Raw genomic sequence first — 17,173 nt, forward strand, 5'->3', positions numbered from 1 at the left:
ATTTCCACCAGCCCCTACACCCTTCCCCATCTCTGTAACTTCCACCAGCCCCTACACCCCTCCCTGTCTCTGTAACCCACCAGCCCCTACACCCCTCCCCATCTCTGTAACCCACCAGCGCCAACACCCCTCCCCATCTCTGTAACTCCCCCATCCCCCACACCCCTCCCCATCTCTGTAACCCACCAGCCCCTACACCCCTCCCTGTCTCTGTAACCTCCCCATCCCCTACACCCCTCCCTATCTATGTAACTCCCCCATCCCTCACGCCCCTCCCCATCTCTGTAACCCACCAGACCCTACACCCCTCCCCATCTCTGTAACCCACCAGCCCCTACACCCCTCCCTGTCTCTGTAACCTCCCCCATCCCCTACACCCCTCCCCATCTCTGTAACCCACCAGCCCCTACACCCCTCCCTGTCTCTGTAACCTCCCCCATCCTCTACACCCCTCCCCATCTCTGTAACCTCCCCCATCCCCTACACCCCTCACTGCTTCTGTAAATCCTCTGGTCTCTGTACATCTCCCTGTTTCTGTAACTCACTCTGGGCCCTACACCTCTCCCTGTCCGCCTTTGCCTCCAAATTTCACTCTGCCCTCAAATTTACTTGATCCATTTCCAACACCTCCTTCCCCTTTCTCAATCTCTTTGCTCTATCTCTGGAGACAGTCTTTCCAGTGATATCTTTTTATAAACCCACTGATTCTCAAGCTGCTTGGATAATACCTCTTCCCATCCTGTCACTTGTAAAAATGCCATCCACTTCTCGCAGTTCTTCTATCTCCACCACATCTGCTCTCAGGATGAGTCTTTCCATTCCAGAACTAATGAGGTGTCCTCCTTCTTCAAAGAAAAGGGCTTCCCTCCCTCCATCATCAACACCGCTCCCACCCGCATCGCTTCCATTTTGCACATGTCTGCCCTCAGCCCATGCTCCCGCTGCCACACCAGGGATGGGGTGCTTCTTGTCCTCGCCTACCACCCCATTAGCCTCTGTGACCAGCACATAATTCTCCGCAACCTCTGCCATCTCCAACAGAATCCCACCACCAAGCACAGCTTTCCATACCCCACCCCTTTCTGCTTTCTGCAGGGATCACTCCCTATGCCACTCCCTTGTCCATTCGTCCTCCTCACTGATCTTCCTCCTGGTACCTATCTTTGCAGTGCTACACTGCCCCTATGCCTCCTCCCTCACTACCAGTCAGGGCTCCAAACAGTCCTTCCAGATGAGGCGATACTTCACCAGTGAGTCATCTGCTGTATTCAGTGCTCCCGCTGTAGCCTCCTGTATATCTATAGATTTATAGAATAGAATAGTACAGCACAGTACAGGCCCTTTGGCCCACAATGTTGTGCCAACCCTCAAACCCTGCCTCCCATATAAGCCCCCACCTTAGATTCCTCCACATACCTGTCTAGTAGTCTCTTAAACTTCACTAGTGTATCTGCCTCCACCACTGACTCAGGCAGTGCATTCCACGCACCAACCACTCTCTGAGTAAAAAATCTTCCTCTAATATCCCCCTTGAACTTCCCACCCCTTACCTTAAAGCCATGTCCTCTTGTATTGAGCAGTGGTGCCCTGGGGAAGAGGCGCTGGCTATCCACTCTATCTATTCCTCTTATTATCTTGTACACCTCTATCATGTCTCCTCTCATCCTCCTTCTCTCCAAAGAGTAAAGCCCTAGCTCCCTTAATCTCTGATCATAATGCATACTTTCTAAACCAGGCAGCACCCTGGTAAATCTCCTCTGTACCCTTTCCAATGCTTCCACATCCTTCCTATAGTGAGGTGACCAGAAGTGGCCACAGTACTCCAAGTGTGGCCTAACCAGAGTTTTATAGAGCTGCATCATTACATCACGACTCTTAAACTCTATCCCTCGACTTATGAAAGCTAACACCCCATAAGCTTTCTTAAATACCCTATCCACCTGTGAGGCAACTTTCAGGGATCTGTGGACATGTACCCCCAGATCCCTCTGCTCCTCCAGACTACCAAGTATCCTGCCATTTACTTTGTACTCTGCCTTGGAGTTTGTCCTTCCAAAGTGTACCACCTCACACTTCTCCGGGTTGAACTCCATCTGCCACTTCTCAGCCCATTTCTGCATCCTATCAATGTCTCTCTGCAATCTTTGACAATCCCCTACACTATCTACAACACCACCAACCTTTGTGTCATCTGCAAACTTGCCAACCCACCCTTCTACCCCCATATCCAGGTCTTTAATAAAAATCATGAAAAGTAGAGGTCCCAGAACAGATCCTTGTGGGACACCACTAGTCACAATCCTCCAATCTGAATGTACTCCCTCCACCACCACCCTCTGCCTTCTGCAGGCAAGCCAATTCTGAATCCACCTGGCCAAACTTCCCTGGATCCCATGCCTTCTAACTTTCTGAATAAGCCTACCATGTGGAACCTTGTCAAATGCCTTACTAAAATCCATATAGATCACATCCACTGCACTACCCTCATCTATATGCCTGGTCACCTCGTCAAAGAACTCTATCAGGCTTGTTAGACATGATCTGCCCTTCACAAAGCCATGCTGACTGTCCCCGATCGGACCATGATTCTCTAAATGCCTATAGATCCTATCTCTAAGAATCTTTTCCAACAGCTTTCCCACCACAGACGTAAGGCTCACTGGTCTATAATTACCCGGACTATCCCTACTACCTTTTTTGAACAAGGGAACAATGTTCACCTCCCTCCAATCCTCCGGTACCATTCCCATGGACAACGAGGACATAAAGATCCTAGCCAGAGGCTGAGCAATCTCTTCCCTCGCCTCATGGAGCAGCATGGGGAATATTCCATCAGGCCCTGGGGATTTATCGGTCCTAATGTATTTTAACAACTCCAACAACTCCTCTCCCTTAATAGCAGCATGCTCCAGAACATCAACCTCACTCATATTGTCCTCACCATCATCAAGTTCCAACTCATTGGTGAATACCGAAGAGAAGTATTCATTGAGGATCTCGCTCACTTTCACAGCCTCCAGGCACATCTTCCCACCTTTATCTCTAATCGGTCCTACCTTCACTCCTGTCATCCTTTTTTTCTTCACATAATTGAAGAATGCCTTGGGGTTTTCCTTTACCCTACTTGCCAAGGCCTTCTCATGCCCCCTTCTTGCTCTTCTCAGCCCCTCCTTAAGCTCCTTTCTTGCTTCCCTATATTCCTCAATAGACCCATCTGATCCTTGCTTGCTAAACCTCATGTATGCTGCCTTCTTCCACCTGACTAGATTTTCCACCTCACTTGTCACCCATGGTTCCTTCACGCTACCATTCTTTATCTTCATCACCAGGACAAATTTATCCCTAAAATCCTGCAAGAGATCTCTAAACATCAACCACATGTCCATAGTACATTTCCCTGCAAAAACATCATCCCAATTCACACCCGCAATTTCTAGCCTTATAGCCTCATAATTTGCCTTTCCCCAATTAAAAATTTTCCTGTCTTCTCTGATTCTGTCCTTTTCCATGATAATTATAAAGGCCAGGGAGCGGTGGTCACTGTCACCCAGATGCTCACCCACTGAGAGATCTGTAACCTGACCCGGTTCATTACCTAGTACTAGATCTAGTATGGCATTCCCCCGGTCGGTCCGTCCACATACTGTGACAGGAATCCATCCTGGACACACTTAACAAACTCTGCCCCATCTAAACCCTTGGAACTAATCAGGTGCCAATCAAGATTAGGGAAGTTAAAGTCAGTGAAATCCGATGTAGATTGGGAAATCATTTCGCCTAGTAGCTATGTGCCATCCTCCAGAAAAAGCAGGATTTCCCCGTAGCTACCCATTTTAATTCTACTTCCCATTCCCATGCTGACATGTCAGTCTACAGCCTCTACTGCCATGATGAGACCAGACTCAAGTTAGAGGAACAACACCTGATATTCCGTCTGGGTAGGCTCCAACCTGATGGCATGAACATTGATTTCTGGAACTTCCAGTAATTGCCCCCCCCCCTCACCATTCCCTATTTCTGTTTCCCTTTCTCACCTGCCCATCACCCTCTCCTCCTTCCCTTTCTTCAATGGTCTTCTACCCTCCCATATAATCTTCCTCCTCTCCTAGCCCTTTATCTCTTTCACCAATCAACTTCCCAGCTCTATACTTCACCCCCTTCCCCTCTCCCAGTTTTATGGCTCACCTACTACCTAGTATTTCTTCCTCCCCTCCCTCCATCTTCTTACTCTGACTTCTCATCTTTTTTTCCAGTCCTGAAGAAGTGTCTCAGCCCGAAACGTCGACTGTTTATTCCTTGCATAGATACTGCTTGACTTGCTGAGTTCCCCCAGCAATTTGTGTGTGTGGTCCTGCCCCCTTGTTGTGTTCCCGCATGGGGGTTTCTTTGCCTGGTTTTCTCTCCTGTGAAAGGTTTGTGCTTTAGACAACTTCATGGGGTTTCTTATATCAGAGGTGTGTGAGGGACAACCTGTGTACTTGTGCAGAGACCGCTGGAGAGCGACGTCCGTACCTGCTGCCTGTTGGAGATTAAACAGACTGAGGAGAAGTACACCGACACCCTCGAATCCATCGAAAAGGTAATGGGGGAGGACCAGTTAGTGTTCGATTGCCTGGAATGTCCCACACATTGCCCACCACCCAACCTGCCCTCCTCCCACTCACCCATCAACCTTCTCCTTCCTAACCATGCCAAACCCAATTCCTCACCCTTATTCCCCAACCCCACCAACCCAACTCCTCATCCCCCCTTTCTCTTTCTCCCCACACCTTCTTCTCCTCCCTTACTCTCTCTCCTACACCCTCATCTCCCAACCCCACCAACCAACCCCTCTCCTCCTGCCATCTCTCCCCCGCTGCCTCCACCCCAACCTCTCATCCCCTCCCCTTCTCGCTCTCTCCCCACGCTATCACCCCCACATCTCACACCGCACCCCATGGCCATCCCCTAGCCTTATCCTTATCCCTTATACTTCACTTTCTCTTGCCCTCATCTCTGCAGGTCAGCAGCATCTGTGGAGGGCAATAAACTGTTACCGCTTTCAGCTAGATTGTCTGTTTGGTCTTTAGCAAAGCCTTCAACTAGGTCCCATATGGAAAGCTGATCTGGAAGGTTAGGTCCCACAAAATCCAGGGAGAGCTGGATTCAGTCGTGGCTCAGCGGTAGGAAACAGAGGGTGCAAGTTGATGGTGTCTAGTGATGTGTCACAGTGATGAGGGCTGTTATTCGTTATGTTTAGAATTTGATGCGAATACACAAGGCTTCATTAGTAAGTTTACAAATGACACAAAATTCGGAGGTGGTGTTGATAGTGAAGAAGGTTATTGTAGATTACAAGGAGTTCTTGATCTGTTAGGGAAGTGGTTTGAGGAGTGGCAAATAGATTTTAATACAGATAAATGCGAGTGATGCATTTTGGAAAGTCAAACTAGTGTAGGACTCACATTGTGAATTGGTGGATCACATGAGAGTGTAATGGAATAGGGGACCCAAGGAATACAAGTTCATAGTTCATTGTAAGTGGTGGAAAGGGGCATTTAACATGCTGACCCTCCTCATTCAGGGCACTGAGTATAGGGGTTGACATAATTTAGAGTTGTATAAATTGTTGGTGAGGCCACACTTCGAATGTTGTGTATAATTTTGGTTGAAAGACATGGTTAAACTGGAAAGAGTGTAGACAGGATTTAGCAGGCTGTTGCCTGGACTTGTGGCCCTGAGTTACAAGAAGAGGTTCTGTAGACAATGTCTTCATTCTTTGGAATGCGTGAAAATTATGGTCGACCATATCAAAATATTCCGATTATGAGAGGCAAAGATAAGATTCAGCATGACATCTAATGTGTCTCAACTCTATAGATGTGTGGTGGAGGGTATATTGACTGATACATCACAGCTTGGTATGGAAGCACCAATGCCCTTGAACAAAAAGTAGTGGATACAGCCCAGTCCATCACGAATAAAGCACTCCCCACCATTTAGCACACCTACACAGGGAATTCTCACAGGAAAGGAGTATCCAGCATCAACCAACCAGTCACCCAGGTCATGCTCTATTCTCATTGCTGCCATGAGGAAGAAGCTGTAGGAGCCTCAGGACTCGCACCTTAAGACCGTAAGACAGAGAAGCAGAATTAGACCATTCAGCCCATCGATCTGCTCCGCCATTCCATCATGGCTGATCCTGGATCCCACTTAAACCCATACACCTGCCTTCTCGCCATATCCTTTGATGCCCTAACCGATCAGGAAACGATCAAATTCCGCCTTCAGATACTCAAGGACTTGGCCTCCACCGCAGTCTGTGGCAGAGTATTTCACAGATTTACTACTCTCTGGCTAAAAAAATGCCTCCTTACCTCTGTTCTAAAGGGTCACCCCTCAATATGGAGGCTGTGTCCTCTAGTTCTGGAAACTTCCACCACAGGAAACATCTTCTCCACAGCCACGCTTATCTAGTCATTTCAGCATTCAGTAGCTTTCAATTAGATCCCCCCGCATTCTTCTAAATTTCTGTGAGTACAGGCCTAAAGCTGCCAAATGCTACGCATATGTTAACACCTTCATTCCTGGAAACATCCTCGCCAACCGCCTCTGGATTCTCTCCAATGACAATACATCCATTCTGAGATATAAATAAGAACATAAGAAATAGGAGCAGCAGTAGGCCACCTGACCCGTCTAGCCTGCTCCGCCATTCAATAAGATCATGGTTGACATGTCCGTAAACTCAGCTCCATCTACCTGCCTTTTTCCCATAACCTTTAATTCCCTTACTATGTAAAAACCTATCTAACTGTTTCTTAAATATATTTAGTGAAGAAGCCTCAACTGCTTCCCTGAGCAAAGAATTCCACAGATTCACCACTCTCTGGGAAAAACAGTTTCTCTTCATCTCCATCCTAAATCTTCTCCCCTGAATCTTGAGGCAATGTCCCCTAGTTCTAGTCTCACCTACCAATGGAAACAACTTTCCTGCCTCTATTTATCTATCCCTTTCATAATTTTATATGTTTCAATAAGATCTCCTCTCGTCCTTCTGAATTCCATTGAGTACGGTCCCAGGCAACTCAATTTCTCCTCATGGTCTAACCCCCTCATCTCTGGAATCAACCTGGTGAACTTCCTCTGCACCACCTCCAAATCCAGTATATCCTTCCTCAAGTAAGGAGAACAGAACAGCATATAATACTCCAGATGCGGTCTCACCATACTCCATACATTTGCAACATCACCTCCCTGCTCGTAATTCAATCCCTCTAGCAATGAAGGTCAATATTCCATTTGCCTTCTTGATAACCTGCTGCATCTGCAAATCAATCTTCTGTGACTCATGCAAAAGCACTCCAAAGTCCTCTGCACAGCAGCATGCTATAATCTTTTACCGTTTAAATAATTATCTGATCTCCATAAAACCCAAAGATATAGGAGCAGAAGCGGGCCATTTGGCCCACCGAGTCTGCTCCACCATTCAGTCATGGGCTGATCTAATTCTTCCAGTTATCCTCACTCCCCTTCCTTCTCCCCATACACTTTAATGCCCTGGCTAATCAAGAATCTATCTATTTCTGCCTTAAATGCATCCAATGACTTGACCTCCACAGCCGTTCATGGCAGCAAATTCCACAGATTTACCAACCTATTACTAAAGTAATTTCTCCACATCTCTGTTCTGAGGGAGTAAATCAGGTGCTTGAGGAGTATAAAAAGTGCAAGAAAATACTTAAGAAAGAAATCAGGAGGGCTAAAAGAAGACATGAGGTTGCCTTGGCAGTCAAAGTGAAGGATAATCCAAAGAGTTTTTACAGGTATATTAAGAGCAAAAGGATTGTAAGGGATAAGATTGGTCCTCTTGAAGATCAGAGTGGTCAGCTATGTGCAGAACCAAAGGAAATGGGGGAGATCTTAAAGAGGTTTTTTGCATCTGTATTTACTAAGGAAACTGGCATGAACTCTGTGGAATTAAGGGAATCAAGTAGTGAGATCATGGAAACTGTACAGATTGAAAAGGAGGAGGTGCTTGCTGTCTTGAGGAAAATTAAAGTGAATAATTTCCCGGGACCTGACAGGGTGTTCCCTCGGACCTTGAAGGAGACTAGTGTTGAAATTGCGGGGGCCCTGGCGGAAATATTTAAAATGTCGCTGTCTATGGGTGAGGTGCCGGAGGATTGGAGAGTGGCTCATGTTGTTCCGTTGTTTAAAATAAGATCGAAAAGTATTCCGGGAAATAATAGGCCGGTAAGTTTAACGTCGGTAGTAGGTAAGTTATTGGAGGGGGTACTAAGAGACAGAATCTACAAGCATTTGGATAGACAGGGACTTATTAGGGAGAGTCAACATGGCTTTGTGCGTGGTAGGTCATGTTTGACCAATCTATTGGAGTTTTTCGATGAGGTTACCAGGAAAGTGGATGAAGGGAAGACAGTGGATATTGTCTACATGGTCTTCAGTAAGGCCTTTGACAAGGTCTCGCATGGGAGGTTAGGAAAATTCAGTCGCTAAGTATACATGGAGAGGTGGTAAATTGGATTAGACATGGAAGAAGCCAAAGAGTAGTAGTAGAGAATTGCTTCTCCGAGTGGAGGCCTGTCACTAGTGGTGTGCCACAGGGATCGGTGCTGGGCCCATTGTTATTTGTCATCTATATCAATGATCTGGATGATAATGTGGTAAATTGGATCAGCAAATTTGCTGATGATACAAAGATTGGAGGTATAGTAGACAGTGAGAAAGGTTTTCAGAGCCTGCAGAAGGACTTGGACCAGCTGGAAAAATGGGCTGAAAGATGGCAGATGGAGTTTAATACAGACAAGTGTGAGGTATTGCACGTTGGAAGGACAAACCAAGGTAGAACATATAGGGTTAATGGTAAGGCACTGAGGAGTGCAGTAGAACAGAGGGATGTGGGAATACAGATACAAAATTCCTTAAAAGTGGCGTCACAGGTAGATAGGGTCGTAAAGAGAGCTTTTGGTACATTGGCCTTTATTAATCAAAGTATTGAGTATAAGAGCTGGAATGTTATGGTGAGGTTGTATAAGGCATTGGTGAGGCCGAATCTGGAGTATTGTGTTCAGTTTTGGTCACCAAATTACAGGAAGGATATAAATAAGGTTGAAAGAGTGCAGAGAAGGTTTACAAGGATGTTGCCAGGACTTGAGAAACTCAGTTACAGAGAAAGGTTGAATAAGTTAGGACTGTATTCCCTGGAGCGTAGAAGAATGAGGGGAGATTTGATAGAGGTATATAAAATTATGATGGGTATAGATAGAGTGAATGCAAGCAGGCTTTTTCCATTGAGGCAAGGGGAGAAAAAAACCAGAGGATATGGGTTAAGGGTGAGGGGGGAAAAGTTTAAAGGGAACATTGGGGGGGGGGCTTCTTCACACAGAGAGTGGTGAGAGTATGGAATGAGCTGCCAGATGAGGTGGTAAATGCTGGTTCTTTTTTAACATTTAAGAATAAATTGGACAGATACATGGATGGGAGGTGTATGGAGGGATATGGTCCATGTGCAGGTCAGTGAGACTAGGCAGAAAATGGTTTGGCACAGCCAAGAAGGGCCAAAAGGCCTGTTTCTGTGCGTAGTTTCTATGGTTCTATGGTTCAAAATGGACGTCCTTCATTGTCCTGCACTCTCTTACCATGGAAAATAACTGCCATATCTAATCTGTTCAGGCTTTTTAACATTCGGAATGTTTCTCATTTTCCTGAATTCCAGGGAATACAGCCCAAGAGCTGCCAGACATTCCTCATACGATAACCTTTTCATTCCTGGAATCATTCTTGTGAATCTTCTCCGAACCCTTTCAATGTCAGTATATCCGTTCTAAAATAAAGAGCCCGAAAGTTCCCAGAATACTCCGTGTGGTCTCACAAGTGCCTTATAGAGCCTCAACATCACCATATAACAATTACAGCATGGAAACAGGCCATCTCAGCCCTTCTAGTCCATGCCGAACTCTTACTCTCACCTAGTCCCACCGACCTGCACTCAGCCCATAACCCTCCATTCCTTTCCTGTCCATATATCTATCCAATTTAACTTTAAACAACAACATTGAACCTGTCTCAACCACTTATTCTGGAAGCTCTTCGTTCCACACAGCTACCACTCTCTGAGTAAAGAAGTTCCCCCTCATGTTACCCCTAAACTTTTGCCCTTTAACTCTCAACTCATGTCCTCTTGTTTGAATCTCCCCCATTCTCAATGGAAAAAAGCCTATCCATGTCAACTCTATCAATCCCCCTCATAATTTTAAATACCTCTATCAAGTCCTCCCTCAACCTTCTACGCTCCAAAGAATAAAGACCTAACTTGTCCAACCTTTCTCTGTAACTTAGGTGATGAAAGTCAGGCAACATTTTAGTAAATCTCCTCTGTACACTCTCAATTTTATTGACGTCTTTCCTATAATTCGGTAACCAGAACTGTGCACAATACTCCAAATTTGGCCTTACCAATGCCTTATACAATTTCAACATTACACCCCAACTCCTATACTCAATGCTCTGATTTATAAAGGCTAGCATACCAAAATCTTTCTTCACCACCCTATCCACATGAAATTCCACCTTCAGGGAACTATGCATCATTATTCCTAGATCCCTCTGTTCAACTGCATTCTTCAATGCCCTACCATTTACCACGTATGTCCTATTTTGATTAGTCCTACCAAAATGTAGCACCTCACATTTTTCAGCATTAAACTCCATCTGCCATCTTTCAGCCCACTTTTCTAACTGGCCTAAATCTCTCTGCAAGCTTTGAAAACCTACTTCATTATCCACAACACCACCTATCTTAGTATCATCTGCATGCTTACTAATCCAATTTACCACCCCATCATCCAGATCACATCCCTGCTCTTATATTCTATACCTCTAGAAATAAATGCTAGCATTGCATTTGACTTCTTCATGACTGACTCAACCTGGAGCTTAACCTTTAGGGTATTGTGCACAAGGACTCTTAAGTCCCTTTGCATCTCTGCATTTTGAGTTCTCTCACTATCTAAATAATAGTCTGCCTGTTTATTCCTTCCATCAAAATGTATGACCATACACTTCACAACATTGTATTTCATTTGCCACTTCTTTGCCCATTCCCCTAAACTATCTAAGTCTCTCTGCAGGCTCTCTGTTTCCTCAACATTACCCACTCCTCAACCTATCTCTGTATGATCAGCAAATTTAGCCACAAATCCACTAATCCCATTGTGCAAATCATTGACATACATTGTAAAAAGCAGCAGTCCCAACATCGGCACCTGTGGAACCCCACTGGTAACCAGCAGCCAGCCAGAATAGGATCCCTTTATTCTCATTCTCTGTTTTCTGTCGATGAGCTAATGCTCCATTCATGTGTCTAACTTCCCTGTAATTCCATGGGCTCTTATCTTGCTAAGCAGCCTCATGTGCGGCTCCTTGTCTAAGGGCTTCTGAATATCCAAGTACACCACATCTACTGCATCTCCTTTGTAATTTCCTCAAAAAATTGCAGTAGTTTAGTCAAGAAGGATTTTCCTTTCAGGAAACCATGCTGGCTTTGGCCTCTGTTGTCATCTGCTTCCGGGTACTCCGTAATCTCATCCCTAACAAACAATTCTACCAACTTTCCAACCACTGATATCAGGCTAACAGGGCTATATTTTCCTTTCTGCTGCCTCTCTCCCTTCTTAAATAGTGGAGTAACATTTGCAATTTTCCAGTCATCTGGTACAATGCCAGAATCTTATCGATTCTTGAACAATCATCGATAATGCCTCTACAATCTCTCCAGCTACTTCCTTCAGAACCTGAGGGTTGTATTCTATCAGGTCCAGGAGATTTATCCACCCTCAGACCATTAAGCTTCCTGAGCACCTTCTCAGTCGTAATTTTCACTGCACATATTTCACTTCTCTGACACTTTTGAATGTCTGGTATACTGCAGATATCTTCCATTGCCATCTCTGCATCTCTCATTACAGTATCTCCAGCATCATTTTCTATTGGTCCTATATCTACCCTCGGCTCTTTTTTGCCCTTTTTTATATTTAAAAAAGCTTTTAGTATGTTCTTTGGTATTAGTTGCCAGCTTCCTTTCATAATTCATCTTTTCCTTCCTAATGACCTTCTTAGTTTCCTTCTGCAAATTTTTAAAGGGTTCCCAATCCTATGTCTTCCCACTATCTTTGGCTTCCTTGTATGTTACATAAGAACATAAGAAATAGGAGCACATTGAGCCTGCCCCGCCATTCAATAAGATCATGGCTGATCTGTCCATAAACTCAGCTCTGTCTACCTGCCTTTTCCCCATAACCCTTAATTCCCTTACTATGTAAAAACCTATCTAACTGTTTCTTAAATATATTTAGTGAAGAAGCCTCAACTGCTTCCCTGGGCGGAGAATTCCACAGATTCACCACTCTCTGGGAAAAACAGTTTCTCTTCATCTCCGTCCTAAATCTTCTCCCCTGAATCTTGAGGCAATGTTCCCTAGATCTAGTCTCACCTGCCAATGGAAACAACTTTCCTACTTCTATCTTATCTATCCCTTTCAAAATTTTGTATGTTTCTATAAGATCCCCTCTCATTCTTCTGAACTCCGAAGAGTATAGTCCCAGGTGACTCAATCTCTCCTCATAGGTTAACTCCTTCATCCCTGGAATCAACCTGGTGAACCTCCTCTGCACTGCCCCTAAAGCCAGTATATCCTTCCTCAAGTATGGAGACCACAACTGCACACAGTACTCCAGGTGCAGCCTCACCAGTACCCTGTACAGTTACAGCATGACCTCCCTGCTCTTGAATTCAATCCCTCTAGCAACGAGGCCAACATTCTGTTTGCCTTCTTAATAACCTGTTGCACCTGCAAGCCAATTTTTTGCGATTCATGCACAAGCACTCCCAAGTCCCTCTGCACAACAGCATGCTGCAATCTTTCACCATTTAAATAATAATCTGCACTACCTACCCCTCCATCTAGCTTCATATCATCTGCAAACTCTGGCACTAAGCTGTCAATTCCATTATCTAAATCATTGACAAACAATGTGAAAAGTAGTGGTCCCAATATTGACCCCTGAGCAACACCCCTAGTCACTGGTAGCCAACGGAAAAAGCCCCTTTTATTCCCACTTGCTGCCTCCTGCCTGTAGGCCATTCTTCTATCCATGCCAGTATCTTTCCTGTAATGCCGTAGGATTTTATCTTGTTAAACAGCCTCATGTCTGGCATCTTATGAAATGCCTTTTGAAAATACAAATAAATGACATCCACTGCTTCTCTTTTGTCCACCCTGCTGGTTACTTCTCAAAGAACTCGAACAGATTTGCCAGGCAGATTTCTCTTTACGGAAACCATGTTGTCTTTGACTTATTGATGGCCAAGTCTGTGTATCTATTTAAGGCAGATGTTGATAGATTCTTGATTGGCCAGGGCATGAAGGGATATGGGCAGAAGGTGGGAATTTGGGGCTGAGAGGAAAATTGAATCAGCCATGAAGAAATGGCAGAGCGGATTTGATGGGCCAAATAGCCTAATTCTGTTCCTATATCTTATGGTCTTTTAGCTCTTCTCACATTGTCTCCTTTTCTCAGTTCCTTCATCTCCACTGCATCTATCCCAGGGTGGGGATTTCCTTTGCAGGACATCAGAGATGGCCTCTTTCTTCAAAGAACAGGTTTTCGTTTCCTCCACCATTGATGCCGCTCTCACCTGCATCTCCTCTATTTCCCAAACATCTGCACTCATCCCATCTTCCCTCAACCTTATCAGTGATAGAGTTCTTGTCCTTACTCACCACCCCATGAGCCTCCATATCCAACACATCATTCTCCACAACTTCCGCCATTTTCAAACACATCTCTTCCTCACCCCCCCCCCACCTTTTCCACAGGGATCGCTCCCTCTGTGATTCCCTTGTCCATTCATCCCTCCCCACTAGTCTCCCTCACGGCACTATTTCTGCAAGCAACCAAAACCTTATGCCTGTCCATTCACTGCCTCCCTCACCTCCATTCGGGGTCCCAATCTGTCCTTCAAGGTGAGGCAACACTTCACCTGTGAATCTACATGGGTTGTCGATTGTATTTGGTGCTGTTAATGCAGCCTCCTTTACATTTGTGAAACGTGTTATAAATTGGGGAACAACTTTATCAAGCAGCTCAGTTCCATCCCCCAAAAGTGGAACTTCGTGGTGGCCAAACATTTTAATGCCAATTTCCATTCCTGTTCCAACATGTCTGTCCAAGGCCTCCTCTTGTGGCATGATGGGTGGAGGCGCAGCACCTCATATTCCGTCTGGGTAGCCTCCAACCTGACAGCATGAATATTGATTTCTCCTTCCAGAATGTTTTCCCCTCCACTCACCCCTCTTCTTCTATTCCCCACTCTGGCCTCTTACCTCATCTCACCTGTCTTTCATCCCACTCTGGGTCCCCTCCTCCTTCCCTTTATCCAATGGTCCACTCTCCTCCCCATCACATCCCATCTGCTCCAGCCCTGTGCCTTTCGCACCCACCTGACTTCACCAATCACCTTCTAGCTTGTCTTCCTTCCCCATCCCCCACGTTTTTATTCTGGCATCTTCCTTCACCTTTCCAGTCTTGATGAAGGGTCTCGGCCCAAAACGTAGACTGTTTCTTCATTTCCATGGATGTTGCCTGACCTGCCGAGTTCCTCAAAGAGTGGTAGGGTGCAGAGGGATATACCAGGCCAATACAGGAAATTGGATGGCCACTGTGGTTCAATGGACCAAATGACCTGTATCCTTGCTATATTGTTCTGCGACTTTAGGATTCTCCCACCTACAAATTCGCTTCCCAGCCTTCCTCATTTATTTTTTTAGATTATGAAGACACATAGTCCCCTTTTATTGTCATTTAGTAATGCATGCATTAAGAAATGATACATTATTTCCTCCGGTGTGATATCACAAAACACAGGACAGACCAAGACTGAAAAAACTGACAAAACCACATAACCATACATATAGTTACAACAGTGCACAATACCATAACTTGATGAAGAAGTCCGTGAGCACAGTAAGGTTCAAAGTTTCTCAAATGTCCCACATCTCACGCAGACGGGAGAGGGAAGAAAAACTCTCCCTGCCATGCCGACCACAATCCAACTCTGAGTCATCCGAAAACTTCGAGCTCTGATTGGCTGTCTGACACCGAGTACTGAGCACCATCTCTGTCCGAGCGATTCGACCTCTTTCTTGGTCGCCAAAAGGAGGCAAGGCCGGGGATTTTAAGGCCTACCCTCTGAAAGATTCCCGACCACACAGTAACGACAGCAGCAGATGGGCATTTCAGAAATTTCTCCAGATGTTCCTCTGTGCTTTCACGCCTATCTCCATCAAATCAGAAATTGTCCACGGCCCCTATTTAACAGATACGATATCATTTTTCACCGGAGAGCTGCGCACGCACGGTGCGCTGCCATCTTCTCCTCCCGCCAAATTTTATCCCATCCATGAGCCACCCCCCCAACACCAATCACTCCAAAATCTAATTCTCTGATTTCCTGATATTTCTTCTGCATTTGTGGTCACACAGTGGGCGGGATCATCCCTGGGATGTCCTGGGCAATCAGGAGATTAAAGGGCTGGCCCCACCCTCACCCAGGGGTCTGGGGGTGATTGGATGAGGCTCTCAATCCATACCGTATTTGTGTTACAGTATTTCATGATCCCATTGAGACAATATTTAACAGTGGCCGACATGGAAACAATCTTCATCAACATGGAGGTGAGGACTTGAGCAGTGACAGAGGGGCAGTAGGGACATGGGAGATTGGGGGAGGGAGAGCTGAGGACAAATGGAGTGATCGAGTGTGACGGGCCCTGAATTGGAGTGAGTGCTGGTGTGTGTAAATGAGAGGAGTGAGTGAGTGAGTAAGTGTGCAAGAAGCTGTGCTATAGAATGAGTGTGCGTTAGAATGTGACTATAAATACATTCTGGTGTATGAGATAATATATACTGAAGCTCCCTGGATATATATTCAATGTGCAGTTAATTACCAAAATGTACTGAGGACCAGATTGATTGTGACAACTGCTGAGATCCTACCTCTCTCTGCCCAGGCTCTGGTTAATGTCCACAGGGACCTGAATATGGAACTGAAGTCTGTTATTCTGTCCAAAAATCAGCAGAATCTCTACCAGGTCTTCATCAAGTACAAGGAGAGGTAACTCCTCTGGTCGGGCCATTTCTAGAGTTTGTATGAATTGTTGATAAAATTATGAGGATTGCCAAACTAGAGATTAAGTTTGCTTTTCTCTTTCTGTCACACAAGAACGGATGAGAATAGGAGCAGGAGGAGGCCACTCAACCCTCCCAGCCAATACAATCATAAGACCATAAGATATAAGAGCAGAAGCAGGCCATTTGGCCCATCAAGTCTGCTCCGCCATTCAATCATGGGCTGATCCAATACTTCCAGTCATCCCCACTCATGATTGATAAGTCTCATGCTGCATCTTTGCTGTGCTAGTTTTCCAATCACCCTGAGTACCCTAGCATTTCTCTCCTTCCTCTTTATATCCCCCCACCACCAGTATCCACTTTCCACACTCACTGGGGTGAAGAGTTCCAGAGATTGCCCTCCCTCTATGAGAAGTCTCCAGACACCTCAGTTTTAAATGTCTATCCCCCTAATCCTGTAACTGTAACCCCTCGTTTGAGACTCTCCCACTGGTGGAAACACCTCCACATCTCCCCCTCAGCATCTGAAATATTTTCAGTAAGAACTTTAAGAGGCTCTTAGACTCTTGAAGATGAAGGGAACCCATCTTATTTCTATAAATCTGTATAAGGTCAACCCTCAGCCTCCTGTATTCCAGGAAGAGAACAGTCCCAGTTGAACAGAGTGCCTGGGTTACAGGGAGAGGTTGGCCATGCTGGGTCTTTATTTCTAGGAATGAAGGAAAATGAGGGCTGATCTTACAGAAATGTTTAAAATTATAAGAGGCTCAGATCAGGTGCATGGTAATAGTCTTTACTTCAGGGTAAGGAAGTCCAGATCTAGGTGAGCATAGGTTTAGGTGAGAGGGCAAAGGATTTAAAAGGGATATGAGGGGCAACTTTTTCATGCAGATGATGGTGAGTATATGGAACAAGCTGCTAGAGGAAGTGTTGAGGTGGGTAGGTCACAATGTTTAAAAGGTAGGTTGATAGGAATA

General features: G+C 45.4%; 1 protein-coding gene across 3 annotated transcripts in view; it reads left to right on the forward strand.

Moving 5' to 3' along the window:
- Nucleotides 1-17,173, forward strand: part of LOC140205711 (guanine nucleotide exchange factor VAV3) — a 374,002-nt gene that overhangs the window by 112,391 nt on the left and 244,438 nt on the right. For 2 of the 3 annotated variants that reach the window (XM_072273243.1, XM_072273245.1), the window contains exons 6-8: nucleotides 4,487-4,579; nucleotides 15,672-15,740; nucleotides 16,076-16,179. In XM_072273243.1, the coding sequence (XP_072129344.1) occupies nucleotides 4,487-4,579; nucleotides 15,672-15,740; nucleotides 16,076-16,179 (266 nt within the window). The remainder of the gene's footprint in view (nucleotides 1-4,486; nucleotides 4,580-15,671; nucleotides 15,741-16,075; nucleotides 16,180-17,173) is intronic. The other variant, XM_072273244.1, reaches the window with a different exon arrangement.

This window comes from Mobula birostris, chromosome 12, assembly GCF_030028105.1.
Source record: "Mobula birostris isolate sMobBir1 chromosome 12, sMobBir1.hap1, whole genome shotgun sequence".
In the NCBI taxonomy this organism is placed as follows: Eukaryota; Metazoa; Chordata; class Chondrichthyes; order Myliobatiformes; family Myliobatidae; genus Mobula; species Mobula birostris.